General features: G+C 48.7%; 1 protein-coding gene across 1 annotated transcript; it reads right to left on the reverse strand.

Moving 5' to 3' along the window:
- Nucleotides 1-510: 510 nt before the first annotated feature.
- LOC123029757 (C-type lectin domain family 2 member B-like) lies at nt 511-19,476 on the reverse strand. Its single transcript, XM_044443035.1, has 6 exons — nt 19,394-19,476; nt 17,351-17,491; nt 11,269-11,343; nt 10,629-10,828; nt 9,466-9,569; nt 511-3,210 (listed from the first exon to the last, which is right to left on the reverse strand). Exons 2-6 carry the CDS (start codon nt 17,469-17,471, stop codon nt 3,066-3,068), a joined length of 645 nt encoding a protein of 214 aa, XP_044298970.1. The 5' UTR covers nt 17,472-17,491; nt 19,394-19,476; the 3' UTR covers nt 511-3,065.
- Nucleotides 19,477-20,107: the final 631 nt, after the last annotated feature.

The following is a 20,107-nucleotide window of genomic DNA, read 5'->3' on the forward strand; positions in this document are numbered from 1 at the left end:
GAAGGCACACCCTGCAGGAAACCGGGAAGGGGCAGAGCCCGGTGATTTTTGCTAAGTTCAGGCAGTGCTGCAACAAGGTAATTTCAGACTCTGGATTTCAGGATCTTCTCTTTTTTGCACTCTTCCGTGTATTATTCTGTGTATTATTCCAGTGGAGAAGTCATAACACAACTCCTACTTCCTTTTCCTGCCCGCTCCCCAGTCATGCACACACGCAGAGAGTCACACTGTGATTTACAATGGCTTCTAAATTCTTGGTAGGAAAGAGCAAACAAATAACTCTGCCAACCATGATTTTTGAAAAAGCTGAGCACGTGGAATTTTGCATTTTAAACCCATTAACTACAGGTACTGTCATGACTGCAGGAATACAGTGATGTCTGCCTTTACTATCCTGATGCTAAACACATTTACTCCAAGAATAATCACTTTTTGTTAGAGATGTCAGGGAATCCTGGAATAAGCAGCTGCGAGAATGTACATTCGGATACACAGGAAGATACTGTCACCTCAAACTTCAGTAGTTTTATTGATGAGAACAACTCAAGGAAACCCCTTTGCAAAGTACAAACCTACAACAGGACAGCAAATTTACACGGTTATACAAGCTGTATACTCACTACTTTACATTGTAGCAAAGTGTCATTTCTTCAGAGTTTTCACATGAAAAGATATAAAGAAATATTTGCAAAATGTGAGGGGTATACTCACTTCTGTGATATACTGTAAAAAAGGGCCAACTGAGAACTGCTCAGGTATGCAATCTGGAACAATTTGTTGGTAACAGGCTATTCTCGAGAATAAATCCTTTAAAAGAAAAGCTTCCTCTATTGTGTATTCTGGACCTAGGCACATGGAATACTTGCTCAACAGTATGATTGAGACATTCCCCACCAAATCACTTTTAAGTAAGAACAGGATTCTTTGCAAATCATGTCCACTCCATTCCGTAATTTTGATTTTTCCATCCCTGCTACCCAACCGTTAAAAAATGATGTGGATTATTTCTATAGCATGTACATGCTGCAGCATAATATAATCATAGAAAGAAATTCCTGACCCAGACAGCTTCTAATGTACAATTCAGCAACAGATGAACCAGTGGAGGGAAGAGAGGAAGAGAAAGGAAATAAAAGCAGGAAAGCATCTACACAAGCCCGTCACGATTCTCACTTTCTAGAAGCAGCTACTGCAGGGTAAAGGCAAAGGCTTCATCCAATAATTGTAGCTTGAAGAGGGATTTCAAGCAGGGAGTGTCATCCAATTTCTCTTTTCATGGTTTGTCTTTTCAATGAGCTCCTTGTGTCCTGCTGCTAAGGCAAGATCCAGATCTGATTCTGGGAGTCACTTGGTGATGATGGCATCTGGAGTTAGCTCGCAGTGGAAAGTGTGGCTCCTGACCTTCAGGGCCTTGCTGTTTTGTGTGTTTTTCTCTGTGGCTCCTGAGCAAGAGTGAGTCACCAAATCACCAGCCACACACTGGTAATTCATCTGCTGCAGACTCGGCTTCTCTGACCTGCAGATATGTAGAACAAGGAGCAGTCAGTCCCTTCAGTCGTCCCCACATTCTGGGGATGACATGAGTGGAGCCAACTAGAGCCAGGGGTCAGACTAGATGGCGCAGGAGGCCCCATCTGACTCGCTCTGTTTCTATGCTTCAGGTACCGCACTGGTGGGTGCTGCGGCTATGTGAAGGGCACAAGGCCAGGTGGCAAGGCATTCTCCTCAGTCTCAAAGAGGGTCCATTTGCCTTTGGTCTAGGGCAGGGGTCCTCAAACTTTTTCACCAGGGGGCCAGTTAAAAGGTGCCGGTGCCGGGCGAGGGCCGGAAAGGTGGTGCCGGCGAGGCGAGGCGGGGGCGGGCATGTGCCGTGAGGTGGGCACACAAGGCAGCGGCTTGCGCGCTTGGAGACTGTTTTCTCTGAGTGATCAAACCGCTGCCTTCCCGCACGCGGGGCAAGGTGAGTGGTGGCAAGTGTGCATGTGGGTGCAGACGCACACGTGGCAGGTCCAAATGGGCATGACAGGCCAGATAAATGGGCATGATGAGCCGGATCTAGCCCCCGGGCTGTAGTTTGAGGACCCATGGTCTAGGGCTTAGAAGGAATGGAGTGGGCTAAGGTTTGGAAGGGATGCCCCATGAACACAAAAGAACAGAGCCTGGGATGCACAAAGGGTGGGGTGGGGTGCATCGCCCTCATCTTCACCTGAAGCCCTGAGGACACTTTGGTGCTTTAAAATTTATTTTTAAAGGAGTGATAGAATCCAAAGGTATATTTAGATTCAGTATAACAGCAGAAAGGTCAGTGGCTAGAGTCTGGATCTGAACCTTAGCAATGCCTTTTTGCATTCAAACTTCCAGAGTTGTTTTTGATTGCCAAAATTGCAAATATTGTTGGCCTGGCCATGGGCTTTCTTTGCACATTCTAACATGTTGGCTGCTTTGTTACCTATTTCTCCTGTCTTTGGGACTGAACAGCTCAAGAATCGGTGCCTTTCATTGGTGAGGCTGGGGGTCCAGCTGCGGCCACATTCTGGGTGTTCTGCCATCTGCTGTGAAAAGGATTATCTGCCAATAGCATTTGAGCCAAAGTGGGTATTGGTAGGGGAAGCCAGTTGGGGTCTGGAATGATGAATTTCTATTCATGCTCACTGCAGTATTTCCTTAAGGAAGGTCCCCGTTAAGCCCTCTGATTGTTCAGGTATGCCCTGCAGAAGCTGCATATGGTTCTTAGTGTTTCCTACAGAAGGCTTTCTGAACCTCTCAGATTCCATGGGGCTCTTGGGGGATGGCAGCTCTTGGTGACTTGGTGACATCCACAAAGACACACACACACACACACACACACACACACACACACACACACTGCATGCATGGGGAGGAGGAGCATGATACAACTGGAGTGGGATCTCTGGCAGATGCCTTTAATGCTTCCCTCCCTCCAATAGCAGTCCTGATCAACATTGCTCTTTCCTCAGCACTATTCACATGATCTCAGTGGCTACGGATGCAGTTTTAGAAAATTAACAAATAAAGAAACTAGCCCTGTAATGTCTCTGGGCTTCTCATGGTCCCTCTGCAGAGCTTCTATTCTTTCTGTAAGCATCCAGGTGGCTGCAAATCCAGTTTCTTGGTATGTAGCAACGAGAGGTGATGGCAATGTCCATGCTTAGAAAGGCACAGTTTCCTCCTTCCCCTCCGATGTGCACCCTGCAACTCAAGAAGCAAATGACAAGCTAAGTTCCTTGCACTTTCTTGGGCAGGGACACCCACTTTGTGAAAGTCTTATGTTCATTGTTGCTGTCTGTGTTTTCTGTCTTGTCTGTCTGTATTGTAAAGTGTTCCCCTTTCTGGGAGGTAAGCATAGTCCCGAGTGGGTTTTGGGGGTTCCTCAGGAAATAGAAGCTCCCCACGCAGCTGCACCAATCTGTCCTCTTCAGGGCATGGTTGAAAGCAAGGGCATGGATGGGTGTTCTTGCCCCTGAGATGAGAATGTGTGAACCTGGCTTTGATTGAGAGATAGATTCATGAAGTCATTTGCCTGAGCCCAAGCATGGCTGAGTCCGGCTGGGAAAAAGGTGATGATCAGGGCAAAATGTGCGAGTGAGATTTTTCCTTCCCCCATTCCTTCTATATGAGCTAGAAGTGGGAAGTAAGGAAATGTGTGGCCCTTGAATTGGGCTTACAAACACAGGTCCTACCCAGTTTTCTGGACATCCTCAATAAGCTTATCCTGTGTGAAAGCCCTGTATGAAAGAGCGGTTGTATAGAAACATTTTATGCAGGTCCTTTCCTTGTCAGAAACCAGGAACACTGTTTCAATGTCTTGCAAGATTTTCTGCCTCTTCCATCTGCCTTACAGCCCTCCTAGGTAGGAAGATTTTTTTGTTAGATTAAATAATTGCATTTGAAATCCCGGGAGAGGATGCTAATGGGCAGATGAAAGATGAAAAAAAACAAATCTTTGCAAGTTCCTGGGGAGGATTTTACGGTTCTGGGATAGCTTTTGGGTTATACTTTGGACCAAGAAAGGTGAAAACTGCATCTGAGGGGCTGCAGAAGCTAAATGGATTCAGGAAATCCAGTCCATCAGATATTGCTGGAGTATGTTTGTGAAGGAAGGCATTGTAGGAAAGAAGGAAGAGGATTTGTTCAGAAGGAAACACGTGCAAAGGGAAAGCACTGTGGTGTGGTTGTAATTTCATGGTTGGATTGGAATTTGGTAGATGTTGTAAGTAGAAAGTAAAGGCAAGTGAGCAGATGGATTATGGAAATGAAAGAAAAGGAAGGAAAAGTGAAGCAAAGATGCAGAAAGGAAGGGTTTTCTTTGATGTGTTGCGGAGGTTTTTGGAAGAATAGTGGAAATTGGCTGGTTTTTCTCCCCATGTTGAACTTGCAACTGTTTGGAATGTGGGGTTTGAGTGAAAGGCAAAAAGATTTTTATTTTTCTGAATGTTGTGTGCATGCCATGTGAAAATGAGAGTGTATTTGACAGGAATTCCTTGATTCAAGGGGTGCATGGTGCTTGGTGTGAGAAAGAATTTTAAGAGGTTTTGGTAAATGGTGATTTGGTACTTTTTCTACTGGAAAAATAATGAAAGAAATGTGTAACTTTTGGAGTAAAGACAAGAAAAACAAATGAAAAAAAGAGGAATAGTCTACCTTGCTAAGAGCACTCCCATTATTTAAAGAGACAGTAACTGCAGCTTCTTCTCTGGGTTCAGTCTGGCCAACTGAATTCAAGGGGAATTTGTGCTGAAAAATTTGGATATCTTGACTCTGTGGGCTTGGCTATTCCACAGAGCCAAGAAAAGGGGGGATGCTCTGGCAGGAAGGTACCACCACTTTGTGAGTACTGCAGAAGCAGAACATACAATGCCTCTGAGCATGTGCAGAGTTTAAAGTACTTTGGGAAGTTTGAACGGCTCTGCTTCCAGCCACAGATTGGAGGTGGGCTTGCACTAGTTCTCAAAAGAAAGTCTTGGGAGTATCTAGAAAACTCTCAAAAGAAATCTTGGTGTCTTCAAAAATATATAAATGAATAAAATAAAATAAGTTGTTTAACTGAGGCAAGGCATTTGAGGTTCTTTGAGTGTTCAAAGCTTGTATTGCCTCAGGAAAAATTCTGCCTGGAAAGGTTTGGGTTAAAACAAAGACCCTTAAGCACTCTCTCTGAGGAACTAGGGGATTTTTTTTAAGGAAGGGAATCCTTCCAAAAAGCAATGTTGTGAGCAATGATTTGTGTCAGCCATCAAGAGTTTTTCCTCTCCAATAAATTCCATTTTCCTATGCAACATGGATCTGGGTCTTAAAAAGTTCTGAATTCGGAATATACCATCTTGTTATTGCTATGCTACAACTGAATGATTGGGAGGGAATGGATGAAACTCTGGGGGGGGGGGTGTATGTGTGTGCGTGCACGCGCATGCATTGGGAAGGATTTCTTTTCAAATCTGTGAGGCTACTTTTCCCTTTTGAGTTCAAGAAAAAGTTTGTTTCCTTTTTCCCTTTTGCAATGTTGCCAAATATTAATGATAATGATAGTGATATTGTTGTTACTGTTGTTACTGTTGTTATTGATGGTGCTAAAAGAAAATTTCCCTTACAGTAGCCTAATGGTTGTTGGGGACTGAGCCCATTTGCCTGCCCAAGGATGTGGGCAGCTAAAATGGCAAGTTCTCAAAACTTTCCATGAACATAAGCACTCATATGTTCATCTAAATGCGCAAGCATTGATTGTTACATGAAATGTGTGTTATTAAAGGTTTGTTTGTGTTAACAATGGGTTGGTGCATTTTGTATCTATGTGGGAGAGTACCATCTCTGTAGTAAGAAATTGTGTAAAACTGTTCTCATTGTCCAAAGTCCAGAAGGAAGCACATTTCTCTTTAGCCTAGGCAAGCAACAGGTTTGTGCAATACAAGTTCAAAAGAGGATTTCTTTTGTGTGCATTTTTGGCATTGGCTGGATTGATTTCAGCAACCCAAACATTTTCCTCTTGAGACTGTGCTAAAGACACTCAAAAAGGACACAGACTTTATATCTTGAGGTTTCTCTCCAAACTCATGTGGATCTCTCTGCCACTGCCTACAACCAGCTTCGGTGAAGAAATGTAAAAGTCATTTCCCCCCCCCTTAATTAACTTTTATTATTTTTTATTTTTTTGAGCTGCAGGTTGCCAGGAACCAAACAGCTACGCTGGCACAGCAGAAAAGAAAAGAAAGACTCCTTTTCTCTACAGCCCTGGAAGGAAAAGCCCTCCATGTCCCATGCTACACCCTGGCTCCAGGAACTGCAGTGACTGTGATGGGAATCCATTCCTGTGTTCTGCCTTACTCGACTGCATCATCCACAAGGAAAGAACTAACCAAGCAAACTGTGAGAGGCAAGGTCTACAGCTAAGAAGCTTGAGTGAAGCCTAGACAACAAAATCTCAAAGACTTGCCTAAAAGGGCAAGACAAATGACTGAACTGGACATCAGGCCATTTCCTCAACTCACACTGCTCCCACCTTGCAAAGCAGGCTAAGCCACCCCGAGGCCCTTTTGCGAATGGGGTGGCATAGAAATGTTTTAAATAAATAAGGAAGGAAGGAAGGAAGGAAGGAAGGAAGGAAGGAAGGAAGGAAGGAGGCCTAGGGAGCAAAGGAACCAGGCCTCAAAATTGAGTGGCAAAACTGGAAAGAGGCGAGGGAGCAGGTGAGGATGAGAGCTGGCTGGCACTGAGTTCTTTGCTGCCAAAGGGGGGCCAAAATCAGCACGGAGTTTCCCAGGAGGACTACTAGCACTGGGGTTGCATATCATGTGTTTTGGACTTTCTTTTTTCCTTTCACTTTCTTTGCTGCTTTTCCAATGGTTTCCCATTTTTCCTACCCTTTGAATTGAACTCTCAGCAAATACACAAGTCTCCATTGTATGCAATAACTTTCTCCTCACATTAGTTTAGTTTTGAGATGGAAGCTGTTTTCTGGGGAAAAGCTTGGAACAGGATTTGTCCAAACTGACTTGTTTGTGTCCCATAGCAAAGCTAGTGACAAAGGGGGGATTGCTGGGAAAATTTGGATAAATCCTGTCTGAAAAGCATTGCTTCTGTGTGCTTTTGCATTGTGGGATCAAATCCTGTACTCCTTCTCAAAACCAAGCTAAGTCACTGTTTCAAATGGCATCCCTCCTCCGCTCCTTTCTCTCACCTTTAGCTGTGGGCTACAGTAGACAGGTCATTCAGTCCAAATATGCATTATATACCTTCACAATTGTTAAATAATCATTGTTGGAATTCAGTTTACCAGGAAATATCTTCCTAGCCCACAGGGCTTCATGTGCCCTGGTCATTCAGAATGTCTAGAGTCTAGATAAACTTATGAGATCATGCATAGTTTCTCAGTAGCTTGAATTTACATGACTAAGCAGACCTGCAGATGGGTTCAAGTTACTGAACTAAAGTGTCAATACACGGCAATTAGAAATATTGTAATCTTATTGTCACTGTAGGATTGACTGACTTTCCTTCATCTGTTCTGTATGTGATGACCTCAGAATCTAATTCTAATCTCTGCATTCTGTCATCAATTGCCCTGTACCTGTGACGTGACTGGGAGTGTATAAAAACTCTGTAGTTGTGCTGAAGCTTGGCAGCAGAGTTCACCTCTGCCTGCCCAGTAATGCATTATCGTGAGTACCACCCGCGGGGAACCTGGGTCAATGCAATAAAGCCAAGATGGTCTGGATGCTTGATCTTTCCCATGAACCCGAGTTTTATTTCCTCTTCTCAACTTGAGGTTCCGGGATTCTGACACCTGCCAGACCAACATCCTGAAGGAGGCCAGATTCAAAGGTGCACCATGGTAGCTTCCTTCCCTCAAAGAGAAAAGAAATTCACCGTTGAGTAAAGACTGTCCATTTCCCCCATGAGTGCAGGAACCCCACCGGTGTTGGGGATGTAACCAAGCAGTGTCCCGCAGGATGGACTTGGGTTTGGCATCTCTGACCCTCTTCTGATCCCATTGCTCCTCCCTGCAGAGCTGGATGCTGCAGATCAAGGCCATCACCCAGCTGGCAGTCTTCTTGGCGGTCCACTGGAGAGTATACTAAAGCAGAAGCTGCTTCCTGACTCAGTGACCACCTCAAATGGGGGTTTGGCCTCCATGAAGCCTGCTGATGCCCTATGGGAGAACTCAGGGTGGGTGGGTCTCCTAGAGGTGGCTACAGCCTTGGGGCATGCGTGAAGGGCTCAACCTGCTCACCTGTCATGTCATTCAGTTCTTCACGCTCAGCTTCAGGAGGAACCTGACCAGGAGGGCTGTTGCCAGGTCAAGCATTGCTCCTGCAGTGCAGGAACTGGCAGCCCCAGCAGCCTGTGGGCAGAAAGCCTGTCATGGAGCAATGAGAGATCTAGGTTTGGCTGGCACGTTCCCATTCCTAGGGAAGGAAATCTGCATGCTCCAAGCTAGCAGGACTGGGGATGAGAACTGGGTGCTCACGAGGGAGGGTGAGAAGTGATGGGGGCACACTCCCGTTTAGAGGAGGAAGCTGCCATCTCCCATCCTGCTGCCACATGCACCCCAGTCTGCACCCTACACTCGATGCAAGACTTGATGGGCTCACTGAAGACTTCTGGGGCAGCTGCACTTCCTCCAGGAAGTTCGTTCCAGGCCTGCCCTCCCAGCACTGGTGTTGGACTCCTGCACTCAGGGTGGAAAGGGAGATCTCGAACAAGGAAGGCTGTTCTAGATCCTTGGAAGAGTTGATCCTCACAGACATGAACGTCTGAGTTGGCCACTCGGCAAGCAGGCCATGGAGTTCCCTGCCTGGGGTAAAGACTGCTGATCCCACGCAGCTCCAGGGGTGTTCCTTCCTTTCCACTTCCCATTTTCTTTTCCACACTTTTCTTAAGTCAACTTGTAAAGAACTGGGCAAGGTCTTCCTAATTTAAATTAATAACAGGACGTAAAGTGCAACACTTAAAAAAATTAATAAATCATGCTTGATATTTAGCTATGAAAGTTAAAGAACTCTATTCAAGTGCCAGAAGCCAAGGGGAGGGGATGGTCCCATCCACCATATTTTCCTGAACAGCTTCCCAAGAAAGCCTTATTTCTGGATGTCAACAACGACCCAGGCTGACATTTGGACTCTTATATATTCCCAGTCCATGTTCCTCCAAACTATTACCACTCCTTCAGCTCAGCTCGAGCCTCTCAACTCTCATCTTCCTCCAATTCATTCATTTAAAGCTGGTTATTCCATACATTAAATCTTTCCAGAGCTCCCCCTGATGGGCTCCCAACCAAGTTAATGCAGAGGACTAAGAGAATTGTTAGCTTCCTCAGGCGGAATCAAGAACCTCAGTCTCCTCCCACATTCTGCCTCCAACTCATGTGCAATTCATGGATTGCCAAGTGGACCCCTCCTTGCAACTCTCCACCCACTGCCCCCGAGCCCGGACACAAGGAGAACAAGGACTCACGTGTTCCTGAATGCCGCCCCATCAGCCCATTTCCAAATTTGGCTCTGGTCCTTCCAGAGGCCGATCCAGTGATCAGCGTTGCCCTTGTAACGCAGCAGGAACACCTGAGGTGCACACAGAAACAACTTAGAGCACCTTCTTGTGGCTTCACCATCTAACACTCTCCCAAAATGTCAGAAGGCATAAACGTAGTCTAGATGGAGAAGAAAAGGACATGGGCTGACAGTTAAGCCCTGAGATGCTGAGGAGCTGCTGGTGGGAATGAAGCTCAAACGGGAAAGAGGCCAAGAGGGTAGAAGAAAACTGTGCTGAGCCAGAAGGGAAGAAGTTAAAAGGGCAGGAAAGTGGCTGGATGTAGAGTGCAGGGAACAGGCTGGCAGAGGGAAGAGCCAAAGTGGAGCAGAGTATTCTACATGCAAAATGAGGGCCACGCACACCAAACTCTAGATATTTAGCCATTCCAAAGTTATTAAGCATTTCCAACACAATTAGAGTCATTGGCTTACTCACTGCCCATTCCGTACATTTGCATAATATCCACCTACTTCAGGACTTGTTTTATTTTTCGATTTAAGCTATCTTTTGCATTTGGAACATTGCAATAATAAATACCTTTTTATAATACCAGTGACATCCTATGATAAAAAGCTGCTATTTACATCCTGAGATAAGCCTGCCTCATGTTGACCCAAGCTCCACAAGAGGAAGAAGCTGGAACCTAAGGCTGAATGAGAACACATCTGCTCTGTGATCCATGAGGTTGCCATGCGATGCCACAACTTATGCAGGCGTATCATTAACAAACGGGCAGGGTCACTTCACAGGAGGATTCCCTGGAAATACAGCAAGGCTCGGGTGCTTCCTCAGACAATACAAGCCAGGGCTGTTTGCTTGCAACCTACCCACTGTTAAACTCCAGGAGCGTGGCTGCTCCTGTCCCAGCAATGACAGCACAAATTCTGCCAGGGAAAGTCTTTGTGCATGTTTCTAGGTCAGTCTTCCCCAAGATGGGAAACTTAGCTGCACTGCAAACCCCAATAGCCATGCTGGTTGCAGAGGATGGAAGCTGTAGTGCAAAACATGTGGAGGGCGTATACCTCGTTCTGACTCTGTGGGAAATAATTCCCACACAATAATACTTCCTGCACTTTTGCAGGCCTTGCCTTTTCCGGTTCACTCTCGATAGAGGCCAGCGATGAGCCACAGGAAGCGCAAAAGGCCTGGCTAGCAGTCCAGTTCCTCTCGTCTTCTGAGAAAAAGTAACATTTCCCTTCATAGCCGATCCACCCAGGGGTGCATGGGGGCACCAGAGGAATGCAGGCATTCTTCACACAGCTCATCTGCTTATCCTTCACTGCTGAACCTGAAAACGTAACAGGAAACACCACTCAGCAGACATAAGAGGAAGCATGCAGAGGAAAGCAGATGAAGGCAGAGAACGCAGCCGCTGAGAACTACAACTTGTGGTAGCTTCCTGCACTGCGAGCTTTTTAGTACCAAATCAAACGCGCAGGTCATGTTGCCGCACCAAAACCCCACACAGGCACTCAGAGAACCAAAGTATACACTGGAGGTGATGCAAGAGGGGCAATTGGAGTGGGGGACCCTGGGCAGTGACGTCCCTCGCCTTACATGACGCTCCCATCGGGGTTCCACGCCTTGCATGTGCATGTGATGGGCACTGTGGCCCTCAGATGATGCAGGAGCAAATCGGGGCTCCGAAGCCACGCTGCCAGAGGAGGAGACGAGCACTGCTGCAAATGACACAGGAGCAAACAGGAAGGCTTGAGGCAGAAGACTCACCCGAGAATCTGGCAATGCACAGGATGCTAGCGAAGACAAGTACCACTAAGATGGCAGTGGGAATATGCAGGATTCCTAAAAAGCAAGGAATAGGGTGACTTTGTGGAATCTTGTGCACAGCGTTGCTCAACTTACCTGAAGGAGGACATTACTGAGTTGGAAAAGGCACAGAAGGACTACAGAAATGCCCAGTGGGCTGGAGCAACTCTCCTGAGAGGAGCGGCAGCAGCAACTGGGACTGTTCAGCTCAGAAAAATGGTGAGTGGGAAGAAACATGCTGGGGCTGCTCAGAATTATGCATGGTGTGCAGAAAATGGAGACGGGGGCATTTTTCTTTTGTCTCTGGCCTCTTGGCAGAGCAGCAGAGGCACAGGCTGGGAGAGAGTGCTCAGTGGCCAGGGGACTGGCGAAGGCAAGGTAGGAGCTGGGCAGGGGAGCAGGGGCAGGAGCAGCGGAGCAGAAGGGGGCAGGGCCAGAGAGGCCAGAGGGGTCAGGAGGGAGCAGGGGGCAGGGCCACCGGCCTGAGGGACTAATAAGGCATCATCCCTTAGCTGCGGCCCGGGCTGTCCGGAGACTCCCTTCCCTGAGACACAGAGGTTTGTTTGTTTGTTTGTTTGTTTGTTTTTGTGCTGTGCTTTGCTTTGTTTTTCTTCCAATTTAAATTTAATCCTTGTGTGTGTGTGCGAGTGGGTTTTTGTCTGGGAGAACTGGGCGAGTGAGAGAGGGCAAAAAGGCAGGGGACCATGGTAAGGTCTCGGAAGGGATACTGATGGCAGAACAGGAGATGGCTGTGGTGGGAGTCACGGGTGTTGCTGTCCACTGCGAGAGCTGCGACATGTTCACCCGTCTCCCCCAGGAGAGGCAGGGATACACTTGCCCTCGGTGCAAGATGGTGACCCTGCTAGAAGAGGAGGTGAGGTCCCTGGGGGCCGAGAGAGCTCTCCAGGCCCCCCCTCTGGATAGAGGGTTGACGGAGAGGCCACAGGAGGAGGAGCTGCGGAGACATGGAGGTATGTCACCCACAGGAGGAGGAGGCCAGCACGGCCTCCTCCTCCTCCTGGCACCAATCTGGAGCTGGGAAACAGGTTCTCTCCGCTTGGGGAGGCTGGGGCTGATGAGGCCTCGGGGGACCAGCAGGACACCCAGTCTGGGACGTCAGGCGGCAAGGGGGCCACTGCGGGAGAGGCGAGGGCCAGGGCACAGCTGCCCACTAGCACCGGGAAGGTACGGCGGTGGGTGATTGTTGTTGGGGACTCCCTGCTGAGGGGCACTGAGGTGGCAGTGTGCTGCCCCAACCTGGAGACAAGTTGCCTGCCGGGCGCACGCATCCGGCATGTGAAAGACAGAGTGGAGCATCTTGTTCGCACCGGGGGTCACCAGCCGCACCTGAAGATCCATGTGGGCACAAACGATGTGGCCAGGCAGGGTGTGGTTGGGATCACCAGGAACTTTGAGGCCTTTGGGAAGAAACTCAGGGAGCTAAAGGCCCAAGTGGCCTTCTTGTCAATCTTACCTGTCCGGGATTTGGGTCAGGAAGGGACAGGAGGGCCTCCGAGGTGAATGATTGACTTAGGGTGTGGTGCCAGATGAAACGCTTCGGGTTCCCCAACCACGCCACTTGTTTTCTTGCCAATGGACTTCTGGCAAGGGACAGGTTACACCTCACAAGGATGGGGAAAAGGTCCTTTGGAGTCCAGAAGACTTTAAACTGAGCCGGGACGGGGTTCAGGCCCCCTAGTAATGTTTCTAGACTGGACAAGTGTGGGGGGAGGATCAGGGCTCTGGGAGCAGGGTTTTAGAGGTACTGCAGGGACTGACAGGACTCCTACAGAGAGGGGCCAGGTATCAGGGAGGATGGGAGGAAGGAGGAGGCTGGGAACTCCAAGGAAAGCAAGCGGTGGGAAGGTGTTGAGGTGTATGTACACCAATGCTAGGAGCATGGGTAATAAGCAGGAAGAGCTTGAAGCTCTCCTGGGAATAGGAGGGTATGACCTGGTGGGAATCACAGAAACTTGGTGGGATGAAAGGCAAGTCTGCAATGTGAACACAGAAGGGTATCACCTTTTTAGAAAGGATAGGAAGGGAGAGAGGTGGGGGCGTGGCTTTATACGTCAGGGAAGGGATAGGATGCAGTGAGATAGAATGCAGCACAGATGGGGATTCGGTAGAGGCAGTCTGGGTGAAACTTAGGGGTTTTGACAGGGAAAGAGACCTGACAGTGGGGGTGTGTTATCGCCCTCCAGGTCAACTTGAGACCCTGGATGATCCTGACAGGCCAGATTCTAAGGTTATCTCAGGGGAGAGACACAGTAATTGTGGGAGATTTCAATATCCTGGATATTAGTTGGGAGACTCACTCAACGGTGTCAGACAGGTCATGTCACTTCCTAGAAGCTATAGAGGGAGGGTTTTTCACACAGAGGGTCCGAGAGGCGACGAACATCCTTGACTTGGCCTTGACCAATAGGGAGGAGCTGATAGATGAAGTACAGATTAGGGGAGCTCTGGATGCGAGTGATCACTCCATCCTTTGCTTTGACATCAAGGGACTGGGGACATGCAGCAGGTCGAGCACTAGAAGCTGGGACTTCAAGAGAGCCAACTTTGGCCAACTGAAGGCCAGACTGGGGAAAGTCTCCTCGGATAAGGTACTGGAAGGCAAGCGAGTTGAGGAGGGGTGGATAGCACGCAAAAGGGAGGTTTTGGAGGTGCAAGCCTTGATGATACCTCTAGTCAGTAAGGTGGGGAGGTGGAGGAGAGTGCCGCCATGGATGCAAAAGGAGGTGGTTAGAGGGATTAGACGAAAGAGGAATCTCTATAGGAAATGGGAGCAAATAGACAAAAGGGTATACCGGTAGGAGAAGTCCTATTGCAGAAGGATTCTTCGCAAGGCTAAGGCTGATTACGAGCTGAGACTTGCCAAGAATATCAAGAGCAATAAAAAGGGCTTCTTTCAGCATGTAAATAGGAAGAGGAAGGGGAGACAAGTGGTGGGACCACTAAATAAGGAGGAAGGAGATCCAGCGACTGATATGAGGGAACAGGCAGAGATGCTAAATAACTATTTTGCCTCTGTGTTCTCCCCAAAGGAGGACGCAGGACATCCGCACAGGAGATTAGATGAGGCTGGGGACTTAGGGGCACAGATTAAAGTCACCCCCCCTTGAAGTCGAGGGGCTCCTCAGGGCATTGGACATTACAAAGGTGCCAGGCCCTGATGGGTTACACCCGAGAGTACTTAGAGAATTGGCAGGGGTTCTCTCACGCCTGCTGGGCTCCATTTTTGAGACCTCGTGGAGAACGGGTGAAGTTCCAGAGGACTGGAGGGTGGTCCCAATTTTCAAAAAGGGTAGTAGATGGGACATGGGGAATTATAGACTGGTTAGCCTTACATCCATTGTTGGAAAAACAATGGAAAGGCTCATAATAGAGAGAGATCTATTGATACTAGATAGGGAAGGGAGGCTGACAGCCACACAACACGGCTTCTGCAAAAACAGGTCCTGCCAGACAAACCTTGTAGAATTCTATGACAAGGTTTTGAGATGGCTAGATGGAGGGGATTGCAGTGGATGTGGTATACCTGAATTTCAGCAAGGCCTTTGACAAAGTGCCCCATGATATCCTGGTGGAGAAATTGAGGAGTTTTCGGATACACCAAAGCACTGTCTGGTGGATTAGGGCATGGTTGACTGACCGAAAGCAGAAGGTAACCATTAGCAGGGAATCATCGGGATGGCAGCCAGTGACAAGCGGGATCCCCTAGGGCTCTGTCCTGGGGCCGATCCTGTTTAATCTTTTCATTAACGACATGGAAGAAAGGGTAAACAGTCTGCTGGTCAAATTCGCAGATGACACTAAAACTGGAGCAGTGGCCACAACTGAGGAGCAGGTACTCCAGATCCAAAAGGATCTGGACAGACTATGGAAGTGGGCAGGAGACAACAGGATGGCGTTCAATGTGGATAAGTGCAAGGTCTTGCACTTGGGGCATAGGAACAGCTCTCATAAGTACAGGTTAGATGATAAGTGGCTGGAGAGCAGCTGTCGTGAAAGGGCCCTCGGGGTACTGGTTGACTGCAGGCTGAACATGAGTCAGCAGTGTGATGCGGGGGTCAATAGGGTGAACACCACCCTTGGTTGCATAGCCAGAAGTGTGGCTTCTAGATCGAGAGGGGTATTACTACCACTCTACACAACTCTAGTTTGCCTGCAACTGGAGTATTGTGTTCAGTTTTGCGCCCCTCATTACAGAAAGGATATAGCCAGGTTGGAGTCAGTGCAGCCTACGGCCACAAGGTCGGTGGCCGGTTTGCAGGGGATGCCGTAAGAGGCAAGACTGAGGGACTGGGTCTCTTCAGCCTGGAGAAGAGGAGACTCCGAGGGGATCTGTTGGCGACATACAGGTATGTGAGGGGATGTCACAAGGAGATGGGTAGAGATCTGTTCTCCCCTGCAGAGGAAGGCAGAACACGCTCTAACGCAGCAAAGCTCAGGGAGCCAAGGTTCCGTTTGGATGCCAGGAAGCACTTCCTGACAGTCAGGACCCCGAGGGTGTGGAATGGGCTTCCACGAGAGGTCAATGAGGTCCCATTGGTGCGGTTGTTCAAGGATAGGCTAGACGTCCACATGGTGGGTATGTCGTGAGCGGAGCCGGCTGGTGCCGAGGGTCAGACTAGATGGCCCAGGAGGCCCCTTCTGACTCGCTCTGTTTCTATGTTTCCCCCTATCCACTAATACTAGAACCCAGGGTCATCCCGTGAAGCTGAAATACTGCACACAACATACAATGCAACTATGGAATTACCTGCCATGGGCCAAGGCCACCAATTTGGAAGGCTCCAAAAGGGGACTGGCCAAATGCAGGGCGAGGGGGTTATCGTGACTACCAGCCACGCTGGCTATGTGCAGTCTTGGTTACCAGAAGAAGCCACCTGCATCCCCCAGTTGCTGAGGAGCCTGGGCAGGAGGGGTCTTGCACCCTTCCTACAGGACGGATCCTACATGAGTAATCCCCCCCCCTCCTCCGGGCAGCTGGTTTATCCCCTTGTGAACAGAGTGCTGGACTGTATGGACCAGTGCTCTGATCCAGCATGGCTTTGCTTATGTCCTTAACTGAGACAGAAATGATGCACCCCATCATGCTTGCAATCCAGGGCTGGGAAGAATGATTTTTTTATCTTGCCTGGAAGGGGTGTTTCTCCACAGGCCACAGGAACAGGCATATGGAATTAAGTCTGTATGACCATTAGTTTTGTTCCAAATCCCAGAGCCGTTGTTCTGTATTCAGAATGGGAAAGTCCAGACGATGCAGCTTCACTGCATCATGCAATTTAAGAAAATATGCACATCCTGCTTCTGTCCAGGTCCCAGACAAGCCCCACAGGCAGGACTTCTAGGCACACGACAGAGAGACCTGCAACACAAGGGAGTCAGCTACTGCTGGGCACGTGTTCTGAATTCCTGGTCGACTGCAGAAGTGGACAGGCCTTCAGGATTGTGCTTTGATGGCCAGAGAATGAGCTAATCCCCCATCTGCAGCTGCAGCCTTCCCGAGCAGGATTTCTGATGGCTTGGCAAGCACGGCTGGAACAGTCTGGAAAACCCTTTGTGCAAATGATGTGCCACTTGCTCATGCTCAAACTCAAGCTACCAGCTGTGCCGCCATTTAGAGGTATATTCATGTCTCACCAACTTGTGTGCCTGGCCTTCCAGCAATCTCCTGACCTCACCCAGTCCCAAGCCAGAGCTCCTCTTGGCACTTCAGGAGCAGAACAAGCTTTGCTGCATGAGAACTTCCTCCCAGCACATCAGCCTGTACTGAGGCCCTGGGTGGAAGAGTGACGCTCCATCCACACCTTGGCTGGTGCGTTTCCCTTTGCTCCAGGCCTCCCCTTTCCTCAAGCACAATGCAGCCCATCCCCACTGGCAGATGGCCCTCCCCGCATGCGTGTTAGGATCCAGGTGGTGCAAACTGGGAGTGAAGGGCAAGTCCTTTCTGAAAACAGAGCTGCCCTGCGGATCGTATGGTGTGCCCAAGTTATGGCCTGGCGCCAAGGCCCTGCGTGCCCCTCTCACCTACCTGGTTGTATTCCAGAACAACAATGCTCTTTTCTCTTCAGGTGCACATCCTCAAAGGCTGCTCTCTGTTCAGGGGTCTCCTCAATCCCGCTCTCTTCAGCAACTTCATCTCTCCTTAGCATTTCCCCTTTTGCATTGCTGACTAGTGAAAAATGGCACAAAAGAACAAGAAAAGCCTGAATGAATGGGAAACTCTGGATAGCAGGAAGTTCTGGCCATCTAGAAGCTTTCTATGGGCCACAGAATTACACCGTGAGCTGCCCTTTCCTGTACTGATCAAGAGGTTTGATGAAACACAGAAGAGTGTTGTTACTCATCCATTATCTTCTGCAGCTGGGCATAGAAAAGGGATCAGCCTTGGAGAGCAGCATCTAGAAGTACAAGGGAGGAGAGGGATCCCACCCCCTTATCAAAAGATGGGAAGGAGCCATGTGGACAAAGCGACCTGAGGGCCTTGGTAGGAGTTGGATCCACAAATTCTAAAATGGATCCTCGTGATATGATTTCTAAGGGGACATGTTCTAAACAGAATCAGATCACAGGGTGCATCGGCCTCCATGGATTGAACCATAAACACCATGGCTCTGGCACTCCCTGATGCTGCCACAGGGAAAAAACACGGATCCCTTCATCCGAGATTCCATGAATGGCCCATCTCCCTCCGCAGACCGAACCGTGAACACCATGGATCCAGGCCTCGTTGGTGCAGTCGCAGTGCAAAATGTGGACCCAAGAATAGATCCTGATGGTTTTACAGCAGCAATCTCCAAAACTGCCATTAGTCATGTAACTTCGGATCATCAAACTCGTGCATTTGGAACTTGGCAGCACAACGCAGCACAAACATGGGAAGAAATAAAATCCGGGTCCATTAAACCAAATATGGATCCTCAAGACTTTCAAAGAGAGCACAGCTAAAACTGCCATCCAGTCACAGCAATCCTGTCCTTCATGGTCTGAACCACAAACATCATGGATCCGGCACTAGATGGTGCTGCCATGTTACAAAAGAATGAATGTGAAGCACACGTCCTCACAACTCCTGTTTTTACGTGGAAAACCCTCCAAACGCTGAGCACATCTGCATGTTGATTTTGGTTGAATGCTGCCAGTGTCATGGTTTTGGCCAAGGGACCAGCTTTTGTGCCCTGGCAATGCCATTGATCAGCGATTTCCATGCTTCAGTCCACAAAGGCAGATGTAATTCGGGACAGATTAGATTTCCCTGGAAATAGTCATGGAGATCCATTCTGGATATCGCTGCTTTTGCACCACAGTGTCACCTACACGTGCCAGGTCCATGATTTCATGGTTCAGTGAACAGAGGCAAATGTGCTGTGTGCTTTGATTGTAGTCTGATGCTGTCCTCCTTTGAAATTTTATGGAATCAGCAAGATCCGTGTCATGGATTCATGTTTTTGTGGGTCCAAGTCACTGGAACTGGGATGTTTACCAGTCACTAGGTGGCATCAGCTGTTCTATGTAACTGGAGGTTGCTTTGGGATGTGTCCCCTTTAAATAGCAAGCCATGAAGAACCTTCTTTTATTTAGTGCACCTGTCCTCCTTCCCGTCACAAGGACGGTACATTTCATAGTACAAGGCACAGACACACGCTCTTTTTGCGGCAGATTCAAGTTCACAGGACTTATCGATCCTGATTTCCAGGGACCGCCAATCAACCCATCGCCTTTCTGCCCCGAAAGAAGAAACCAGGAACTTCAGAAAGAAAAAAGAAGCAGCAGCTGCTGCTTAGAGAGGCTTCCCTTTTTCCTATGCCCCGGAACACACCAGAACAAAAGGCAAAACAATCCAAAATGCGCCGTCCCCGAGGATTTCGTTGCCATCGACCACCCAGTGAAGCAAAGGGCGCCCCTAACGCGCGGTCGAGCCTCAGCAGCCCCGTGCCGCTTCCAGCCCATCACTGTCGCCCCACCCGCCATTTTCCCAACCAGCCTGCGCACCCCTAACTCCTCCGCAACTCGAAAGGAAAAAGGGGGCCCGCGGGGTGCAGCTGAACTTTATAAAGACAGAGAAAGGCCTTGCCTGAAGGCTGCGAGTCAGACTCGCGGTAACGGTCCTTCCGGGGAGCAACAGCTGAAAAACCAATGGGATGATGCAAGACCCGGCCCAGAATCCAGGCATCCCTGGATCCAGAGGTGGCCGCCTATTATAGACCGGTGGCCAACATGCTTTTCTTGGGCAAGGTGCTAGAGCGGGTGGGGGCAGGACAACTCCAGGCACTCTTGGATGAAACTGAGTATCTGGACCCATTTCAGTCCGGCTTCAGACCCAGGTAAAGTATTTTAAATTTTTAGCCGAGATGCTACCCGGCTTTTTAATCTCTAATTGTATCAATTGTTATTTATATGTTTTAATTATGCTGTGAGCCGCCCCGAGGCTTTGTTGCAATTGGGGTGGCATAGAAATATTTTAAATAAATAAATAAATAAATCCAAAGACCTCAATACAAGACAGCAAGAGGGATTTTCTACAAAGGGTATTAGTAAAGGTATTAATGCACCAATCAATAGGCATAACCTACACAACTAGACCCTAATGCTGGGAACAATTGACGGCAAAAGAAGAAGGGGACGGCAGAGGATGAGGTGGCTGAATGGAGTCACTGAAACAGTTGGTGTGAGCTTAGGTGGACTCCGGGGGATGGTGGAGGACAGGAAGGCCTGGAGGAGTGTTGTCCATGGGGTCGTGATGTGTCGGGCACGAATTCGTCAAACACATGACACAGCACATCTAGGT

Source organism: Varanus komodoensis, unplaced genomic scaffold (assembly GCF_004798865.1).
Source record: "Varanus komodoensis strain SLA01 unplaced genomic scaffold, ASM479886v1 scaffold405, whole genome shotgun sequence".
Classification (NCBI taxonomy): Eukaryota; Metazoa; Chordata; class Lepidosauria; order Squamata; family Varanidae; genus Varanus; species Varanus komodoensis.